The 22,007-nt window shown below is 46.5% G+C and overlaps 1 protein-coding gene across 1 annotated transcript in view; it reads right to left on the reverse strand.

Annotated features, from left to right (window-relative positions):
- Positions 1–21,583, reverse strand: part of LOC104861336 — a 42,395-nt gene extending 20,812 nt beyond the window's left edge. Inside the window, exons 1-3 of the mRNA XM_033766916.1 lie at positions 21,560–21,583; positions 18,545–19,011; positions 15,842–15,971 (exon numbers count right to left, since the gene is read on the reverse strand). Coding sequence (XP_033622807.1) covers positions 15,842–15,971; positions 18,545–19,011; positions 21,560–21,583 — 621 coding nt within the window. The remainder of the gene's footprint in view (positions 1–15,841; positions 15,972–18,544; positions 19,012–21,559) is intronic.
- Between the last annotated feature and the right edge of the window lie 424 nt (positions 21,584–22,007).

The following is a 22,007-nucleotide window of genomic DNA, read 5'->3' on the forward strand; positions in this document are numbered from 1 at the left end:
TTGGGTTGGGGGTTGGCAGGTGTTGAAGACGACAGAGGGAAGTCACTGCAAGAGGAGGCCACGTTGTCCCCACCCCATCCCAAGTGCAGGAAGCAGGCGAGGAGAGGGCAGCCACCTCCAGTTCCCCTGCACGGGGTACCCACTTGGCGCCACCCGCAGCACAATTTCTGCCTCTGCTGTCCACTCTCCTGGTGACTTCTCAGCACACCGGCCAGCCACACATGGGCTTCCCATGGAGGGTTCCGTGTGCGCGTGGGGCAATGACAGTTCACACAGAAGAAGACATTTCAACTGTGGGGAGGCCACAGCTGATTGCTTCAAACAGGCAACTTACTGAAATACACAACTTCTACTCTGTAAAGATACAGAACAAAAAATGGCAGAAAGAATGGCCCTGAGAGCCTATCAAGCCCTTGTCTGGTTTAACATGATCTGCGAGTGAAGAATGATTTGGAGGAGCTGCTGCAGAAAGAGGAGGAGCTGCAGAAACTGTACGTGGCTCATAAAACCTTAAATCTTAGCATGTGGAAAATGTTTTCCCAACAGTGAGAGTGAGGTATCTGGCCGGTAGCAGGTCCTCAACAACAGTGGGAGGGGATACACGAGTAAACCCACTGATGAACATGCTGAGAATTGATAGGTGTCAGGAAACGACGTACCCCGGCTTCCTCCGGAACCTTCACAGGCAATGCCGTTTCCACTCAGGCGCTGAACAATATAATCTCGTTTGCAGGAGAGTAAACGAACAGGTACATTACCACAAAAATGATACTGTAAATACTCTCCAGGTAAAGCTGACATATCAGGAAATAAATCACAAACACAAAGTATTTCTGTAGAGCATTAAACTTCGCATTTTCTTGTTCGCTTACTTATGCAATTTTCAAATCAACTCCGTGGGAAAGGGATAATTTTCCCATTTAAAATCACCAATCTTAAATGCTTAGTGGTTGCTCAAGAGAGGTGAATGTTTACATCTCTTGTTACTGAGGTCCAAGTTTTTCCCCACAGAAACAATGGATTCTAGAACCAGTAAGACAGAGACTGGATCTCTAGCTAAATGTGTGGTGATACCCAAACTAGTCTAACAGTAAAAACAACAGGTTGAGGAAGTCATCAACCAAGGGAACATTTGGACACATTTTTTTGTGAAGCAAAAGTGGAGTGGAAGGTTGATGGGTAAAATCACCGAGGGGAAACTTACAAGGTGCAGCACAAAGTCAGTTTGCTTATAACAAAGGGAAGACGGATATGACATAATGAGACCGTTCTTTGGGGGAAAGAGTTCACTGAATGAGCTGCCCCTTTCACCATGTGACTCACAAGCTGGGGTTGGTGACCAAGACCAGAGTGCAGGGATCAAAAAGTTCCAGGCAGAAGGAGCCTAAGGTACCATCATCACCACTGCCATTCCATGTGGTGCTGGCCACCCCCGGGCTTCTTTGATATGAGGGAAGGTTGGTGGTTTAAAATCTATCAAGTTTTCTCATCTGACAAGTACAAACTGCTGTCCATAAAATAATTTTTCTTTTGACTACCTTGACAAATTTTACCTCAACACGTTTCTTATGTGAACTCAAATTACCTTCAAAGAACCAGTGGGCGTCTAGCACTGCTTCAGCCTACAGGTCAAGAAGAGAACTTCCCATTTTGTAAAAAGGTGACCTACCCATCTATTTATTCCCACTGCAAAATCACTGAATGGGTAGATTTTTCTGGGACATCTTTGTCCAAAGTCATTTTGATTGTAGTAAAGTCCAAAAATTCATAAGTTTGTAGATGTTTCTCTTAAGTAAAAACTATGAAAACAACATGAATGAAATTAATCATTTTCATATAAATGTGACAGAGTTCCTGTCGGAAATTTGTTCTTAAACTTGTACCAGCTTATTACTATGCAAAGAAACAAAATCTTGTTTCTTACTGAACTCTCTTCAAACAATATCAAGGAAATATGGTGAAATGTCCTACCTGTACATCATCTCTGCTGCTACAGAAGTTAAGAGTTAGAATTATTGTATTCTCAAAAATAATTTAAATCTGACCAAAAGCTTTTGTGACCTACTAACCCCAAAGTTTTTGGGGAACAGAAGTCTCAATTGGTTTTACAAATACGAAGGAAGTCTTCCAAGCAGAGTGCTAAAGCCAATTTTGTAATATACTAAATGTGCCCGATGGCGTTTTCATGAGATTTTGAAACAAAACATAATACATCATCAATCTGTATGCATGATTCTTGGCTGTGAAATCTGCATGTCCAGTCTTCCTGTCGCGTGGCAGCCTCCAGCCCCTGGATGATAATGTCTCTTCCTTGTCCTGACTTTCAAGACGATGTCCCTTCTCTCGGTCCTAAGGTACCCACCAAAACTTCTCACCTACAGAGAGCAACGCCCTGGTGAAGTTCAGCATGGACCCACACTGATGTAGAGTGTGACCGGTACCTATCTGGATCCTTCCAATGAAACAGAAAAGGGATCTGGGCTGCAAGGTTAATTCTGAAGAGAACGGGGGCAGAAGCGCTGCTCAGAGCTGGTGTTGCCCATCCTCTGAGAAACCCGGGCCAGTGCAGCCTCAGTTAGCTCAGGAGTTCAGCAGGGCACGAGTTCATGAGACACAGACACAGGGTCCACGCCTGAGGACCAGAGGCAGAGAGCAGCAATCCCTGACGGGGGAGGATAAGGAGGCACCGTAGGGCCAGGCACGGGCCCTGGAGGGGCACAGCCTGGCCTGGAAGCGTGGCTGTGCCATCACTGTGAACCGAGTCCCTGCGGAGGTCTCTGAGGAGCCTGGCGGATCTGGGGTTTCCAGCATGCTGGGCCCTGGTGCCCGGAGGAGCAGGAAGCCCAGCAGCAGGCATGGCACACCTGAACAGCCCACACCACCTGCCGCGCTCGGTCCGCCCACATGGCCCTCCTGACCCAGCCCACGCACCCTTCCCCCAGGCCTCTCTGAAGCTGCCCCTTGCCTGCTCCTCACGGGGCGGAGATGGACGGTGTGAGGCCCAGCACAGCGCCTCTATGGGTCCTGGCCCAGAAAGCTTCAGGCCTGCCCAGCCGTCCGGACCTTCGCCAAGCCTGTGACTCGCTCACCCTGCCTGGGTCAGCGCACTGCTCCTGCCAGCTCTACCTGCATAATCCCTAACCAGGTCTGCACCTCTGCCCCCCACTCCACGCTCTCATGGTGCCCCTGTCCTGCTGCTGCCACCCCACCCACAAACCCGGCCACTCTCTCGGTTGGACTTTCCAGAACAGGAACCATCAGGATGCCTCCTCCGTGACTCAGGCCGACCAACGTGCGGGGCCCAAGACATCCAGGCTCCTCCCCCAAGATATCAGATAGGGCCCAGGTGCAGCCTGAGGGCAGGATGGAGGAAGGGGAGGAGGAGAAAGAGGAAGAGGTGGAGGAGGAGATGAAAAGGTGCTGGAGCAGGAAGAGGAGGAGGAGGAGAGGAAAAAGACAAAGAGGTGGAAAAAGAAGAGGAGATGGAGGAGATGAGAAGAGGTGTGCTGGGAGAGTGACGCCAGGAAGACACAGTGCGCAGGACCATCAGGATGGAGGTCCCCCGGCACCACCTAGGCCCATGGAGACGAAGAGAGACCTAACCACCTTGGGCCGCAGTCCTGGGCCTCCGGATGGTAAGCGCCATCCTGGGTTCTTGAAAAGCACCTCTGGTGAGATGGCCCTCGGTGCCTCCAGTACTGTCCGATGGCCAGGCCACACCCAGCTCCCACCTAGGGAATCCCTGAGACACGCACCAGTGTGGGCGTCCACTGAAGTCCCAGAAGCGGCCACTGAATGGACACCATCAGGCCCGCTCTGCAGACTCCCAGCACACAGGGAAGGAGGCAGAGGTGAAAAGCCTCCAGCCATGCCAGCAGGCAGCTGCCCACCACGGAGCCTGGGGTCCTGGGCCTGGCAAGAGCGGTGCACGTGCGACTACGGCCTGTCCCTGCTGGGGAAGCGGCCTCCAAGCCCCCCGACGCCGAGGAAGCAAGAGCGCATGAGAAGATGGGCCTCTGCCTTGCACTCACGTTTATTCGGTTGGGTTTTTTTCCCTAAAATGTTCTGTCCTGGAAGTGCAACGTTTTGGGCTGCAAGATGTTCAGGCCCAATGTATCAAAACGTTCTGTGACTGTTTGTGCTGCACATGTACCTGCTCAACGTATCCAAAGTGTTTGGTTCAAACAAGGTAGCTGTTAGTACCTGATATTTCTACCCGTTTCCCCCTTCTGTCTCTGCCCTAAAAGGCTCCTCTCAAATTCCTTTCTGTGACTGTATATAAACCAACTCACTCCAACCAGGGGCTAAACTTGGTAAGTTTTGACCTACGCACATTCCAATAAAGCCATGAACACAACGAAGAAAACCAATATATCTGCCACTCTCAGAAGTTTCACCTCTTCCCACTTCACATGGCCTCCCTATCCTGTTGCCCCACATCCCTAAGCAAGGACTGACCTACGCTCTGTCACACAGACGTATTGTCACTTCCTAGAAATGTTCATAAGTGAATGCACAGAATGTAGCCTGCTGTCTGGCTTCTTTCCCCAACCACAATTATTCTGAGATCAATTTATAGTTCATTCCTAGGTTGCTGAGTAGAAACCTGTTGCCTGGGTTACTATGGTCTCTGTTCATTCATTCAACTGATGGTTGATGTTTACATGGTGGTTTTCAGTTATTGAAAACAGAGCTGGTGTGAATGTCCTTATAGAAATCTCTATACCTATAGACACAGGATCAGAAGGGCATGGTCACCCAGCAGGTGTGTGTGTGACCTCTAAATAAACTGCCACGCTGTTTTCCACAGTGGCTGCACCACTGTACCCAGCAGGGCAGGGGAGTTCTGGTTCCTTGGCTTCCTCAGCAGTATTCTGTCTGGTCAGACATGGTAAGTTTAGCCTTTTAACAGATACAGAGTGGAGTCCTCGTGTGGTTTAAATTTTCATTTAGCTGTTGCCTGATTCATGTGCTTACTTGATGACTAGATGCCTTCCTTGGTAAAAATTTCTTTTAAAGTCATTTTGCCTATACTTTTAATTTTCACAAACTTTCTAATTGTTGGATTTCATAGCTTTTTTATGTGGTATTAAAGAAGTTCTTCCAGGTGGGTGACTTGCAAATCTGCTCTTCCAGTCAGTGCCCTGTCCTTTCACCTCTCCAAACAATATCTTTCAAGGACGACTTTCGAATCTTGACACAACTTCATTTCTCATTTTCTGTTCCTTCATGGATCTTATTTATGATACTGTCTGTAAGAAATCTCTTCTTAACCCATGGACACAAAGGTCTCATCCCATAGAAAGTTCATCGATTTATATTTTCATTTTGGTCTTCCACCTCTATGAGATCACCCTTACATAGTAAGAGGTAGGGACCAAAGCCCACGTGTTTTGTACGGCTCTCTAGGTACCCTCCTAACATGTGTCCGAGACCATCTGTAAGAAACACCATCCTTTCTCCACTGAACTGCCTTTGCCCCTTGCTTCCAAACCACAGAGTCCCTGCGTGTGACCCCACGGGGTCTCTACTCGGCCCCACTGATCTGTTTCATCTGATTCTCAGGGAGAATAAAGTCCATCACGCTCATTCTGCAGTTACTAACGTGAACTGGTTTCTAGTGTGACCATTTCACCTCACGCAGCTGGACACACCGGCTGGGTACACTAACGCACTTCGTAATGCAGCCCGTGTCCCCCTGGGATTATTTGCTAAAACCGCTTTGAACAATGAAGATATAGAGCCTGTGAGTTCCACAGCTAATAAGCTAAAATTCATGAAAATCTCACCCAGAAGCTATCTGGCACACAGAGGGTATGCGGACTGTGGAAATTAAGAAGGCGGACATAGCGGAAGTGACTCCACATCCCTATGTGGGAGAGGGAAAGACAGACCAGAGAAGCACTCCACCTCCCCCAACAACCATCCAGACAGAAAACCTCGTCCATGCTGTACCTGAGAGATACGGCGTCCAGAGAGTGAGGGTGCACACATAACCTGGCTCATTAAGTAAGCAGTTAGTTCACAGACTGCGGTACAGTGTGTTGCTGGGCCCCGAGACGGTAGCTGCCTGTGGCTATGCATCGGAAGGCCCGGGACAGCCCTCGGGTACGGTGAGCTTGGTCTCCCCTAATCTAGATGGCTGTGTACTTGGCCAGAGCAGGCTACAGGGGTAAACTAAGAAGAGGCGCTGCACTGTGGGCTGGGCACAGAGGAGCCCCTGGTTCCCTGGGGTTGCAGCCCTTACAAGGTTCTGGGTTCGGTGCAGGCTCCAGTTTCTGGAGCACAGGTTGCACCTGGAGCTTTGGGGCAGGCTCTGCACAGGGGCCTGGGAAAGGTGGAGAAGCAGCTGTTCCCTGAGGGCCCTCCTGGCTCATTTTTCAGATGGGCAATGTGAGCCCTCAAGCCACAGGCCAGGTGGGCAGACCCATCAGGACAAGGCCCTCCTTCCTTCTCTGTGCTCCCTGGGCTCGGTCCTTCCTGGGCTGCCTGAGAGTGGGGCAGGGTCCCCTTTGGTAGCGAATGTGGGTACAGAAGCCCCCAGCCTTGTGGGTGAGGAGGATCCAGGGCCGGCACCGTCTTCGGGACAGCTCCCAGCACCTCAGCGCTCGCTGGGTCCTCCTGGGAACTGAGCTTCTGTCCTGACCCTCCCAGGTGGAGTTTATCCCCACCCTGCAGTGCCCGAGGACCATGAGCCGGCTCAGGCTCAGCCCCTGCCCCCACATGGGCCTTCTTCAGAGCCTACCAGAGTGGGCGTCCGTCACCTGGTCCCCAACCCCTGCCCTCCAGCCCGAATCTACAAAGGCCCCACTTCCAGTCCCATTTTCTCCTGGCAGCTGTGGTTATGGACCCCTGAGCAGGGCAGAGAGCGACTCGTGTGCAAGCAGGTCCTTAACAAACACAGCAGGTGCCCCAGCTGCTGGGCCGCGGCCCTTGCACTTCAAGTGTCAGGTCCAAAGCCACACCTGTGACTGACAGGTGAGTGCCTGTGAGCTGAGCCACCTCTGCCAGGACCTTCAGTATTCTGGGCCACTCTGGGACCTCACTTTCTTCACCCCTAGAGACTGGATAATGGCAGGCTTATTTCTCGATTAGGCTGGACAGTCGGTAAACCCTCAGTAGTCCACCTAGCCTCCAATCGTGAAATACCCTGTAAAGGAGCAGCGTATGCTTGCCCCTCAGCGAGTGCCAAGCCAATAAACACCCCGGGCAGAAAAGGCAGACACGTGTGTTACTTGCAGTAAGTCAGGAGAACTCCTGGGACAAGTGCTAGAGCTGTCTCCTGGAACACAGGGCACAGGCGGGCTGTACTGAGGTCGCACACTCACATGGGGAAGCCTGCTCATCACAGGCAGAGGCGGGCACACAGCAGGGCATGTGGGACCACATTCCAGTTTATGCTCCTTTGTACTGTGTGTATTCAAAACGGTGGACAGGAACACAACTGCGGAAAACAAAGCATTATAATGTGTGTGGGTGTGGGTCTTTCTTTCTCTCTTTCTTTCTCCTCAGTACCAGGAAATGAAACCAGGGCCTTTGCACTGAGCTGTATCCTCAGCCCTATTTTAAACTTTTCAGTCTTGCTAAGTCACTAAGTTGTCCAAGATGGGCTCAAATTTGCTCTCCTCATTTGGCTTCCTACACCGTTGGGACCTCAGACGGGTGCCATCACTCCCAGCTTATAATGTGATTATAAGCAACATTTAGTCTGGGTCTCCTAGAAGAGCGACTCGTTAGCTTTGGCTGGTTCGACCCAGCTTTCTGATCTTTGCTGCAGGCCCTCATCAGAAACAAAGAAGCAACTGGAGGGATGTGAATGTGAGCAGCCTCGTCCTCAACCAGAAGCAGATGCTGACCCTAGGTCTGACTTCCAGCCTTGCAGCCACACTGTGCAGAATGACTCCTGCTGGGACACAGGAGGTGGGAAGACAGAACCCCTGTGGTTCACTTCGGGGTCCCTGAAGCACCCCCTTTCTCTTAGGCTGTTTTAACCTACAACCTGGCAACCGCTTTCACGCTGCAGATAGTATCAATGGCCTCAAAACCGAGAGACCTTGTGCCCTGACCCCAGACTCTCATCTCACCCCAAAGCTCGAGTCCCTAAGGGTGGGCAGCTTCAGAAAGGTGGTCTAATGTTCATGCTTGTTCCCTGGGGTCACCTCCAAGTCCCTCAGGATGCAGTTACCCCAATTTCATCTCACACCTGTGCACCCTAGTGCTGAGGGCCTCCAGTGTGGTGCCTGGAACTTACTTCCCCAGGCAGAAGACCTGGTCCCCTCCCGAAAGCTGGCCTGACCATAGCCCGATGGATGTTAGTGTCATTCCCAGGCAGGAGACCCGGGGCAAGAGAGGCTCTGGGCCGCACTTCCCATAATGCAGCCAAGGAACTAGGCGAGATGGCCTCCCTGAGCCTATGAGGTGGGATTTCACCTTGTGCCACATGGGGGTAAACCGAGGCACTGGATCAGTGAGTGGAAATTAGGGAGAGCTCAGACTTGGCATGACTCCTGCAAAGGCAGCTCCCTTTGGTTTCTGCTAGCGGGCTGATGCTTAGTAGCAGTGCCAAAAGACAAGACGACCCTGGATTCCAGGAGCCTGCTGTCCAGGCTAACAAAAGAAGCCAGCTACAGACTCTCACAGTATCAGTGCACTTGAGGGGCCACACAAAAGACACTGTATGCTGAGGCTGAAACGAAGGCAGACTGCTGAAGGAGTGACATAAGGACATGCCGAAAGGCTGGGAGCAGTCTGGTTGGAATACACAGACCACATCCGAGGCTGGTGATGGCGAACCTTTCAAAGACGAGTGCCCAAACTACAACTCGAAACCCATTTATTTATCTCAAAGTGTCAACACTGCAATGAATTCTGAATTCTGAAGTTTTAATTTAGAAAAAAACAACTCCTACATTAACATTTTGTTTTGAAAGAAAAACAACACGTGCCATAGGTTCGCCACCCGTATCCTAAGCCATAACATCAAGAGCCAAGGCATGGGGGAGGGACAACATGGCCAACAGAGGACTAGAGCAGGAGAGCAGACAGCCCCGGGGGCTCTCACCTGGCCACAGAACTGGGCAAGTGTGCGAAGCACCAGTGAGTAACCCCGAGAGGTCCCAAACCAGCTCCTCTAACTGTAAGACAACCACGAGCTCTGGAAGTTACTCATCTGGGCTTTACCTAGCACATGGCTGCAATCAACCAAGTGCTTCCAAGCTCTCCACGAATCAGCCACCAGCAAGCGACACTTCACAGGAGCTCCAGCACTTCCTCAAGCAGACAAGATAACCACGTACTCTGAGGCAAAAGGTGTAACAAGGGTGCCGGCCACTGGAAGCCATCAGTGTCTTCCAGCTTCACACGCTGTCACAGGCGGCACTACGAGCAAGCCAGCTAATTCCAGCTCCATCAAAGCTCTTTCGTAGAGAAGGCTCTCTGCAGAGCACCTGGCTTGAGAACAGCGCCACTAAGCTTCATCTATAAAATCACTTCATTTTTACTGGCAAAAATCATCTAATTCTCACTACAGCAGTGCAAGTTTGGAAAAGGGATTCCTCAGGTGCCACTCCTGGGAGGTAGAGAGGCCCACAGAGCAGCTCTGAGGCAGATATACCCAGCTCTGGGACCTGGGGCACTCACCACGCACCCAGCTCTTCTTTACTCTCATTTGCAAAACAAGAAGTCAGTGTGGATAAGTCACTGTCCACTTCGATGTCTGTTTTTACAAAGTACAGAAAAATCCTCTCTTCTTCCATAAAAAGATGGGTTCCTGAATCAGGTTCACAGTCCAAACCAGTTTCAGTAAAAGTATAATGATAAACACAAGCATTCATCCACCCTGACATGTTAAACACAAGTCATTAATAAAACTCTGCTTTAAGGACAATGTAAATGAAATGATTTTTCCAACTAATAAAATTATGATTCCTATATATACTGTGCATGCTGCTGATCACACTGATCGTTAAGTCGCTGAGTGACAGGGTCAAGCTGTCCTGCTCTAACATTCTGGATCGAAAACAAACAGACAGACAAAAAACAACAAAAGGAAAACCTTCACTGGCTTCCGAATTCTTTAATCCCTTTCTTGTTCTTTCTTTTCCTCCACTGCAAGACTAGGACCTGCTCAGAAATACAAGATGTTCTGTATTTAATTTCCCATAATAGTATATAAGTGTTCTCTTGCTGCTATAACAAATTATCACAAAACTGAGCAGCTAGACAAAGATCCTGCAAAGCAGACTTGGCTGCTTTCTCTGCTGCAGCTCTGCAAAGCCGAGATCAAGGCATCACCAGGGAGGTTCCAGGTCCCACCCCTTCATAAACTGCAGGACAGAAGCTTTCTTCAGGGACAGTCAGGCTTGCTGGCTTGGCTAGGTTGTCCTCAGCTTCTGAAGGCCACCTGCACACCCAGGCGCAGGTCCCTTCCTTGACCTGTGAGCCTGGCCTACCCAGCTCTCCTCTCCCTCCAGTCTTCTCCTCCTTTGTTAGGGCCCTGGGGTCATAATGTGCCCACATGAACAATTCAACACAATCTGCTCTTCTGCTGAATTAGTTTCAACTATATTCAATCCTTCTAGCTCTGATACTAGGATTTTTACAGTCACCATACAGGCTAGCATCGAAGCCAAGAAAATCACTTTATTGGACCCAAGGTTTTCACTTTCAATCCATGCCGCTTTGAAAACAGCAACGGGCCAAGTTCTAAGACTTCATACATTCAAAGAATGTCATTAAACATTAATTGCATTCATCACCTTTGTCATTATATAAGTGCATATTCATGTAATTCGTTGGCTAATTCAGTAGTTTTTCTCTTGGAAGTAATATTTTGTTTCATTTCTGATTTTTTTTAGTTCCTCTCACCTGTTCTGATTATATTTCCTTTATTTGGCTTTCTATGTTCTATCACCAAATTCTGTCAAATATGTCCATGTTAACAATAGAAAAACAAAAAACAACTCGACCATAGTAAAGGTATCACATACCAAACCCAAATCCTCAGCCCCCCAATTTCTGCTAACACGAATATTCCAGTATTTATCCAATTACCAAACCGATTCCACGAAAGCACCACTGCATGCTGCTCATCAGGGCTCAGAAACATCATCATTGCAACTCCAAGTTCTTAACAGATGTAATGTAATTCTCTGGTATTTATTTGATGTTAGGTAATGCAAATTTTCAAGAACAAAGGTTAAGTGACTTACTTGATTTTATTTTTCAATCACCCAGAGATAATAAAGTACAAATGAGACGGTATCAAACAAAAACACCCAGAAGCAGCTTCCAGAGGACTTTTGCTAAAAGAAGTTTCCTCTCCTGCACCATACTTGGACTATCCGTGTAAAATTCATAAGGTTTTTAGGAAATATTTTTCATTAATAATTTTTCTTAAGTATGACAAAGCTTTATATCAGATGTTCCTTTCAGCTCCATGAAATCAACAAAAGCCATCATACTATCTTAAAACTCTTAAATAACGCATTTTCAGTAAATTATTAAAATACTTCTATGCGAAATGGTTGGAGCTCTATCGATGGCAGCTGAAAGTTTACTGGCCTGATTTATAAGTTTTCTAAAAAGTGCTTTTCATCTCAGTAAATACAGGTTTTACAACAATCACAACCACAAATCTGAACTGTTGTATTAGAGTCCTATAAAAACTGTAATTTGAAGTCCTAGTAAATACTTTATGCTTTAAACTGTATAGTATATTGGTCCTTCACAAAGGCTTTTTACTTTGCTTTATCAAATACCGACAAAAAAGCCCTGAAAGTTATTTCAGTTTTTGGAAATTGATTCACGTTTATATTTTTATTGAAATAACCAAGTTGCTTCTCACTGTACAAATATAAATTGTTCTAGGTTTGTATCCTGCATGGTATAAAAAGATATTCTGCACTGTAGTCTAATATTATTACTTTTTTTTCTTCTCTCAAAGATTCAAAATACTCTCAGTTACATCTAAAAAAGACAAGTCTTATCCAAACACTTTTAACAAAATACTTCATGAAACTAATTAAAATTTAGAGTAATTTACCTTATTAAATTAATTGTTAAACTTAAAAATATCAATATCATACACTACTGACCCAAGTATTATAGTGCAAAAACTAAGAAAGAAACCCCAGTAAGAACTATTTAAAGATCCTCTACTTAAAAGCAGCAGCAAGTACAAAGTTGGGAGACAGGAAGCTCCGCCCTCCCCCAAGCTGCACAGGGACGCCCTTCCCTGTAGAGCAGGGGACACACTGGGTGTTTCCAGGACTGAGGCCCAACAGAGCAGGGAGACTTTTGGCTCCTCCCACGCCGCCACACTCACAGGACGTGGGTGCCCTGCTGCTCAGATCTTGCAACTCCCAAACCGCAAGCTCAATACACTCCTGTGCTTTACAAAGCACCCAGGCTTGGAGACTTTGTGAGGGCCACACAGAGAGGACTGAGGCCGGCTGAGGAGCAGCCTTGGTCACGGCAAGCACGTGCGGCAGCCCCGGTCTCCGCTGCACTGTCATTTACAGTCACTGATACGCTCCATTCCGACTTCAGCTAACTGGAACAATGGGATTTGCAGTTACTTTTTGAAAGTAAACAACACCCAGAAAGGGAGATTTTCTACAGAGCATCATCTCAGGAGGGAAGGCCATGATGAAGAGTTTTCCACAGCGATGTTGCTAAATTTAAGCCACACGCCACCAAGTCCGTATTTCCCTGCGAGAAGGCTCAGGCACCATGGGCACGAGCACCCCAGTCAGCCTACTCTGCTGCAGCAACAGCAGAGCAGTTGCCACACCACAGAAGCCCAAAGGAGCACGCATACATTAAGTGAATTCTCCTCATATCACAACACGCCGTGTTCCCCCAAACCCTCCAGCCAGGCCGGGCTGCCAGCCTTCCTCCCCTCAGCACATCTCACACACGGCACTGGATCCTCCATCTCCCACTACACTCTGCACGCCCTCTCCACACGCACCGTGACACAGGTGCTCACTCAAGCCTCCCGTCTGCCTCCGTGCTGGGCAACGAGCCGCGGTCCAGCTCACTGAAATCTCCCCAGCACCCGGCGTGCTGCCTGGCCGGGGAAGGTGATGGACAAGTGACCGTGGAAGGTGTTGACTACATGAATGGGTGAATAAATAACTAGGCCCTCTGCCTGTGTAACAGACCTGCCAAAAGTACAACAGGACTTTGGATTCTTTTAAAAGCACATTAGACAGAGAAATCCTTGTGTTATTCTAAGAGCAAATATTTGCACAAATACAAGTGATACAAATAGAGATCACACGACAGGAGCACAAGCTGGCCACTTTCATCTGCCCAAGCATGGACACTGGCAAGCATGGAGACTCCCAGGTCTTCTTTCCTTGCTGCTACTACCTCCAGCAAAGGGGTGCCCTTGTTCTGTGGCATCGCAGGGGACAGGGAAGAAAGCCCAACCAAAAGGGACAGTGCTCAAATTCTCACCCATCCTCCCTCCCAGGGCTCACTTTTACAGCTCCCGTCAAACAAGCATGTTTGCAATCGGTCTGTTAAATACACAAAGGGCTCACTCATAACGGAATGCGACTCCAGAGCAGAAGGGGCAACAGGGCCAACTGATGGGCAGGAATGGCGGGACAAAGCCAGCTACAGACACCAGCTTGCGAGGGACCAGGCAAAGGGCGGGCTAAGGCTCTAGGTTCACGTAGGGCAGAAGAGGTAGGTCAATTAGCTCTTCACTGCCCAGTCTGTTACTCCACACTTCACAGACCCTTCAGGTAGACACAGAAAGGTAAGTAAGGTCAGAACAGCACCAGTCGGTGACCAGCCCACCCATCTTCTACCCATCTTCCTTGGCCAGGGACAGGAGACTCTGGCTCTGCCTATCAGATTCATCTCTCCCTTTAGGAGAGATGGGAGGGGCTGGGGTTAAGTCACTCCACAGCGCCTTTGAAGGAATATGGACATTCTGGCCTGCTGATACTCTAGCTTTCTTCTGTCACGAAGCTTGGTTACTCAACCATTTCCTACCAGTCCTATACTGTGATGATTTTTCCATTTTTATTTTTTAAGCCAGCATTTCTGTTGCTTAAAATTTTATCTATCATCTGAGTCAACATGGCTCTTGCCTAGAGTCCATTTACTCAGTTGACAAATGACTAACAGGAGGCCCTGGGGATATATTTGTCCCATATTTTTACAAAAGAAACGGGTCAGGACCAAAGCTCAATTTCACCTACTCTTAGTACTATGGGCAACGTGTTTAAATAGACAGACAACTAACAGAAACGCTGAATAATCTAAACAGCTTGCAGTAAAATCGAGATATAAAGGTGAAACACGAAAGGCCACAATGGGAGGACTGGAACGTACAGAAGGGACAAGAACTGCTGATCTCCAAGGTCGCAGACTTTTATATTCCATTACAAAGTGATGGTTGAGTCATGTAACCAGATTCCTTTAACGTTCAAGTGCCGGCCGTCCTATGATTTTAAAAAAGGAACTATAAAGACACAGACCCAAAGAAAGAAAAGGAAGATAGACATCAGTGAAGAGACAACACTGGAATGACTATGTCTAAATATCTTAATACTTCTGGTGGCCATAGCATGCTTAAAAATCATGTCATGGTTTCCTTCTTCACCAAACATTTTGGAACTATAAAATTTTCTTGACCTTTCAGGATTTTGTTGCTATTTTTTATCCTTAGCACTTTTGTATAGCTGGGTTTCCTTTGTTTTCCTTTTTTTAAAAAAATGCCCTTTCCACTCTATAAATGTTAGTTTATTTTTATTTTCTAGCCAAACGGTCCAAAAAGTATTAATCGTCTCTCCCTTTTCCCTTGGTACTTTCTTACCTACTCCTGCCCTCAATACCACAGGCCGATCTTTTAACTGACGTAGACACCGTCGTTCTCTGACCCCACTGTGGAGTAACGGGGGCCCTTCAGAGAAGAGCCTGCCTGTGAAAGCAGTTTGAGAGTACCACGCTGCTTTCCAGAGCCACTTTTCTCCCTAAAGCCAGTAGAAAAGGGAATCAAGGCTGACTATTCCAGACTGCCCGAACTCTGTGGTGCTAAACATGTACACCCTGCCTCACATGAAACATTACATTCATTTGTAATTATTTCATAGAAAAAGGAAACTGTATTACACATTAAAGAATTTATTTGACTGAAATAAAAACTGTCAAGTGTAGTATGTAAACTATACCAATCAGAATGAAAACTTGGATCTTCTCCACACTTACATATCAGAAAGAAATAATAAAGGTATTTTACTCACTTTAAGCATATGAAAATTAACAGATACAGTGGGCTTCTTAAATCAGTTGGCTCTGTTTGCTTCTCCCCTTTCTAACTGTCACATATATTCACTCCCATGAATATGTATGTTGTATGTAAATACCTATTGAATTGGGTTAACAGAAATGACAAATCTCTGTGAAGTTTATACCAAGATGTAACATAAAATCTCTTCATGACAAAGAACATCTTGTATCTTTAACTGTAACTACTGCACCTTGATAAATCTGCTAACAGCTTTGTGTGCTAACACCCTGGATCTTAACAGGAGAGACATTAGCCCACCCCTTCCCTGACACAGGCTGCAGCATCTGAGATACTGTGTGGTGTTAATCACCATGGAGAGCAGAGAGAGGGAAGGGCTCTGGCATCAGGCCAGGGGTGCTTCTGAAGAGGCCACCACGCACAACAGAGCCCTGCACAACAGGCATCTAGGCTGGGAAGGTCGAAAAGCTCCATCAACATGAAAGTGGTCCTCCAGAAAAGAGAGCAGCCCATCAGGAGTCACTGGGAGCTGCTGTTTGCCGTGGCCCGCCCAAGCTGGCCAGATCCACCTACCTTGGACGCCTGGGGTGTGGATATCACGTGGACAGTGCTAGGTTTGACGCCATTTGCCTTGGGACGCTTATGGAGAGCAAACCGGCTTTTCCTCCGTCCTCTGTCTCCACTAGGTAAAGCTCCATTGTACCTTAGAAGAAAGAGATGAATGAGCCCACTTATTTGCAGATTTTAAGTTTTAAGCATGACACTTAGATGCACTAAGGTAGGACAAGAATGACCATGAAGATCTGCCCACTAAAACACCCTATCAAAGGCACGGGTTGTAAAGCACACTTCAGCTGTAGTGAAATTCAAATCACTTCCAGAAACTTAATAGTGATGCACAAGTAATTACAGGTTTCTGATTCTATAAAGCCGGAGTCCTCAAATCTTTTTAGAAAGAGACAGAGTATAAACAAGCAAATGAGTATTCCACAGAGGCCGTGTCAGCTCTGGCTCAATTCAGCCAGAGCCATTCTAACGGACCTCAGAGAAACACTTGAGAACTATTGTCAATGAACTAGCTGGAAAGCAACATACTAATCCAATTTCATCTCTCACTCTCAAATCATGTTAATGTCATGTATAAGATCTTTATTGGTAAGAAGACCAAATTTATTTCCTTGCATCCTGAATGGCTCTGAATTCTCTATATCCATTCTCACTCTGAACCCTACACTGCTGGGTTAGCGAACTACAGCTTGCACAAATTATGTATGAGTTTTCATCCACAAGCTGTCTTTTAAAAGCCCTTTAAAAGTCACCAGGAAAATGTACAATGTACTGAAGCTGATTCCTTATCGCGCTAATACAATACTGAAGCTGATTCCTTGTCGCAAGCTAATACAAGAGTTTAAGAATTCAGGTAACAGTTCGATGTTTTACACGTGCTAATTCTGTGTTAACCTGTCCCTGAACGTTCTGAGCCCTGTCCCACACTGCCACACCGACATGGCTATTCTTGCCTACACCCTGACAGAAGCTCCTTTCAAAAAAAAAAAAACCCAAAGGCAAAGGAATCATTTAAAATGTATATGGATAATTGTGGCTGCTGTGAGGCTCCCTGAAAACACCAAAGTCTGGCTGCAGGTCTAGAGGCTTGTCCTCACGCTGAGGATCTGGTCCAGCTCACCTGGGCCTCCTCTGATTTTCCAGCTCCACCAGAGAGAGGAATACAGTCACAAGGGCAGGGAAGCTGGGATGTGCGGCCTGCGGGGAACTACAGAACCCGGAAAGCAGGGCCGGGGCGGGAATGGGACGAGGGCTGAGCCTGGAGCTGCAGTCCGACAAGGGTTTTCCATCAACACCAGAACTTATTCCCACTGTGTTTGTAATCTGTTGCCATCACAAAGGAATTTCAGCTATATAAAGATGTCTCTAGAGTAAAGAGATCATTTTATTTCGTCTTACTTTTTTCTCAAGCAAGATCAGAAAAGTATACATTATTTTCTTAAATGCATTTATGATCACTACTGTCAAGCATCCACGAGTAAACAACCATCATGAACCTACTTTGCTCTGCGATATTTCACATCGTTCGGCTCAAGAGATATTCTAATATTAAGGGCAACACGGGAAGTCAGTAAAGCCAGGATGGTACCCAAGGTGGAGCACACTTTCACTTTGAGCATGACGAGTAGGTAGCGATCAGGACTCCAGGCTCCGCCGAGGCTTGCTGTGCCCCTCGCTGTGATGCAGGCTTGCCACACCCTCCCTCAGCCCCACTTCTGCTTATGGGGACTGGGTCCAGGGAGAGTGCAGTGGGTGCAGGCCAGCGGCTCACAACAGCTCGCCTTCTACAGAGTCCATCCTCGAACTCGAACTCCCACGGCAAGCCGGGCTCGGCAGCCTCCCTGCCACCCTGGAGCTGCCCTGAGAGAGGTGCACACGCAGCCCACACTGACCAAGGACAGTCACCCTGGGATGTACAAAACGGACAGAAGCAGAGAAGGTGCAGAATGAAGCAGAGGAACAGGACACAAGCAGCACAAAGGCAGGCAGGATCTGTCAGGGTTTCTCATCCCTCGTTTGTGAAATTCTTTTTAGTTTCAGCTCAACCAGGCTGGTTTCCGCTATTTACAATCCCAAAGCCTCAACATAGTGGGGACGGGGTGTGTAAGGAATGTCAACCCTAGCACACACTGACCCCTGTGTGAGGTAGAATGACAGAAGAAAAGAACATAAAGAAGAGAGAAAAAATGATAAAAGAAGAAATCTGAGTTAGGGCAGGAGCAGAAACACAAAGGGAGATGAGGGGTAATATGGTGGAGCAAGAGACTGAGTTGGAGAAAGAGGACAGAAAAAAGAATTTGCAGAGTGGAATGAGGAAAAGAAAGAAAAAAATTGATTTGAAGGGCCTCTTTTAGACTATATCTCTGCTGTCATAACATACAACATGCACAGCCATGTGCAGAACCAAGACCCCTGATCTCAGCTAGCTGATGGCAGAACCCTACGACACAGGCTGACCTCAGGCTGCAAGGCCCAGATTGAGTTCCTCAACCTCCTGAATGGTTGAACTCCACACAGTTCTGCTACAGGTTTCCCAAGCCCTTTCTTTGAAGATGTTCAAAGTTGGGAACTCAGAAAAATACCGTTTATGATCACCTCTGCCTCTGCAGAGTGGGTCCAAAGACTGGCACAATCAGGAGGTCTGAGAGTGTGGTGGGGGGGTGTTGGAGGAGTGGGGTGGGGAGGTTGAGGGGCGCAAGCCTGGCTTACCTTCCTGGCGCTGGAGCGATGGTGACGGTAGGGAAGGGGAGGGCGAGGCTACCAGTCCCGCGGTCTGGACCCAAGCAGGCCCTCCTGGCGCTGGAGCGATGGCAGCGGCGGCGGGTAGAGGAGTGCGTGGCTACCCTTCTCGAGGTCTGGGCCCAAGAAGGCCCTTCAGACACTGGAGTTATGGTGGTGGTGGGCAGAGGAGGGCGTGGCCACCCTTCCCGAGGTCTGGTCCCAAGCAAGACCTCCGGTGTCTGGAGCGATGGCGGCAGCCCGGCAGGGGAAGGCGTGGCTACCCAGGAAGGCGTAGCTACCCTTTTAGAGGTCTGGGCCCAAGCAGGCCCTCCAAGCGCTGGAGCTATGGCGGCGGCCCGGCAGGGGAGGGCGTGGCTACCCTTCCCGAGGTCTGGTCCCAAGCAAGACTTCCGGTGTCTGGAGCGATGGCGGCAGCCCGGCAGGGGAGGGCGTGGCTACACGGAAGGGCGAGGCTACCCTTCCCGAGGTCTGGGCCTAAGAAGGCCCTCCTGGCCCTCTCTATGTATAAATTCTTAGCGCCCATTAATTTTACAAAAAACTGGACTTCTAAGTGCATATTCTTCCTATCATATCCATCCCCTGCATCCCACTCACATTCGTTATACTCCCTTCTCCTTGTATAACTACAGTGTCCCTTCTGATTTCATGTAGTCTTCTTTTGATTATGTACTTTAGAGAGAACATGTCATATTTGTCTTTCTGAGTTGTTTATTTTGCTCTACATGGACATCCGCAATTCCGCCCATTTTCTGCAGATGACAAAATTTGTTCTTCTTTCCAGGTGAATGATCTCTACTGTGCATACACACCACATTTCCTTTCTCTATTCCTCTGTTGATGGGCACCTAGTCTGGTCCCATACCTGGACTATTGTGAACTGGTATTCCTACGGAACTCGGACTTTTTTATTTGCTTGGCTAGACACCGAGGAGTGGTGTAACTAGATCAGATGCTCTATTTTTACTTTTTGGGGAAACTCATGCTGATTTCCACAGTGGCTGTTCTAATTTACACTCCCAGCAGAAGCGTAGAAGAGTTCCTGTTGCCCCACATCCTTGCTAGCATTTATTGTTCTTTGTATTCTTTGTGTCAGTCATTTTGATTGGGGTAAGATGGAATCTCAGTGTTCTTCCTATTTGAATTGTCCTAATGGGTAAAAGACACTAAAATTTTGTGACATAATTTATTGTTCAGTTCATTTCTTGATTTACTGAGGGCTGTTGGATTTTTAGTGCTAAGATATTTTAGTTCTTATATATTCAAGATACTAATCTGTCAGAAGAGCAGCTGGCAAAGATTTTTCTCCCATTCTGTGGGCTGCCTCTCAAGCAGATCTTTGATTAACTGCTTCTTGGAATTTTTTCTCAGTTTCATTAATTTTAGCTCTAGTTTTTATAACTTCCTTGTGCTAGCTTTAGATTTGAACAGTTCTTGTTTTTCTAGGATTTTTAAGGTGCATCAGTAGGATATTATTTGGGCTTTTTCTGTTTTTCTGAAGCAGGCATTCACAGCAATAAGCTTCCCTCTTAGGGTCACTGTCATCCTGTACCATGTGTTATGATATGTTGTACGGACATTACCATTTGATTCTAGGAACTAATCGCTTCCTTGATTGCTTCTGTGACCTATTGATCATTCAAGAGTGTGCTAATCTCCAGGTGTTTGCAAAATTTCTGTGGTTTCTTTTGCCATTGATTTCTAGTTTCAGTGCCTATGATCTAATAATATAGAAGGAATAAGGGCAGGGGATTTAGCTCAGTGGTTCTACCACCAGCTTTGCAAGTGCACGGTCCCGAGTTCAATCCCCAGTACCAAACATTAAAAAAAAAAAAAAGAAAATATACAAGGAATAATTTTGATTCTTTTGTATTTATTTAAAAAAGTTTTATGGGGTAGTATATGGTCTATTTTGGAGAAAGTTTTGTGTGCTGCTGAGAATAATGTGTGTTCTTTTGTAGTAGGTTGGAACACTCTGCCCATATCTATTAAGTTTATTTGTTCAAAGGTAGAGTTCAAGTCTTTCTTCATTATTTTTGTTGTCTAGTTGATCTATCTGTTTGTGAAAGAGGGATAGTTAGATATTTAGCGATGATGTTTATTGATCTTTTATGTTCAGTAGTGTTTGTTGTATGAAGCTGGATGTTCAGGTATTTGGTGTATGTATATTTACAACTGTTACCTTATTCTTTCAAATTTTTCTCTCAACTAATATTTAGTGACCTCCTTTGCTTCTTTGGATCAGTTTTGGGTAGAAGCCCACTCTGTCTGAAAACAGAATAGCTGCTCCTTTCAGCTTACAGACTTTTGGTAAATGGAATATTGTTTTCCATCCTTTGACTTTTTTTTAATCTATGAATTTCTTTGTGGATTAAATGTGTCTTTTATATGCAGCATACAATTAAGTTTTCTTTTTTGATCCACACTGCTGATCTGTGTTTTTGGATGGGGGAGTTGAGGTCATTTTCATTGAGAGTTATTACTGAAAGGTATTAACTGATTTCTTTCATTGCATTATGTTTCTGTTGTTGATTCCTTTCTTTCTGCCCCTTTATTTAACTGCTCACCCTGCTGATGTGTTATTCCATCAGACATTTTGTCACTGTAGACTTCATCATTTCTGTCTAGAATATCCTTGAGCAATTTTTATAGTACTGGTATAGTGGTCATGGCATTTCTTAGGGTGTTTTTTTTTTCATGAAATGTCCTTCATCAGCCTTGAAAAATAGTTTTGCAGGATAGGGTTGGGAGTCTTTCTTCTAGGCCTTGAAACACTTCATTCCAAGCTCTCCTCACCTTTACGATCTGTGTTGAGAAATTTGCTGTAATCCTAATGGGTTTACCTTTACAAGTAACTGGGGTTTTGTCTCACAGTTTTTAAGATTCTGCCTTTTTGTTGCATTTCTGGGATTTTTAACTATGATGTGCTATAGAGAAAAATCTTCTCTGGTCATGTCTACTTGGGGCTCTATATGTGTGATTTACTTGCTCTTTGAATTCTTTTCCCATACTTGGAAAGTTTTCTGCAAGCATATTTTTAAAAATTCCATGCATGCTCTTTTCTGATTTTTTTAAACTGAAATTATTTATCATCTTGTAGACACTGGTGTCTTGTTTATAAGTTATCTCTGAATATATGCTCACAAGCATCAGACCTATCTTCTAGTTCTGACATTATCTTCTCACATGGTCACTTCTGCTGCCCATTATTTCAATAAAGTTCTTTCACAGATTTCTTTTGGACTGAAATTCTTTGCTAAGTTTGTCATTCATGTTTTGAATTATTTTGGCTGGCTCTTCAAAATGTTGTTTGAATTCTCTTTAAGCTTGATGACCAATTTGATTATTAAGTCTGCTATATGTTTAGTTATATCATTTTTACCTTGCTGGGTTTCTTCTTTGATTATTTCATGCAATTGAATCATTTGGTATT

Source organism: Fukomys damarensis, unplaced genomic scaffold, assembly GCF_012274545.1.
Source record: "Fukomys damarensis isolate Sample0158 unplaced genomic scaffold, DMR_v1.0_HiC HiC_scaffold_21, whole genome shotgun sequence".
Taxonomy (NCBI): domain Eukaryota; kingdom Metazoa; phylum Chordata; class Mammalia; order Rodentia; family Bathyergidae; genus Fukomys; species Fukomys damarensis.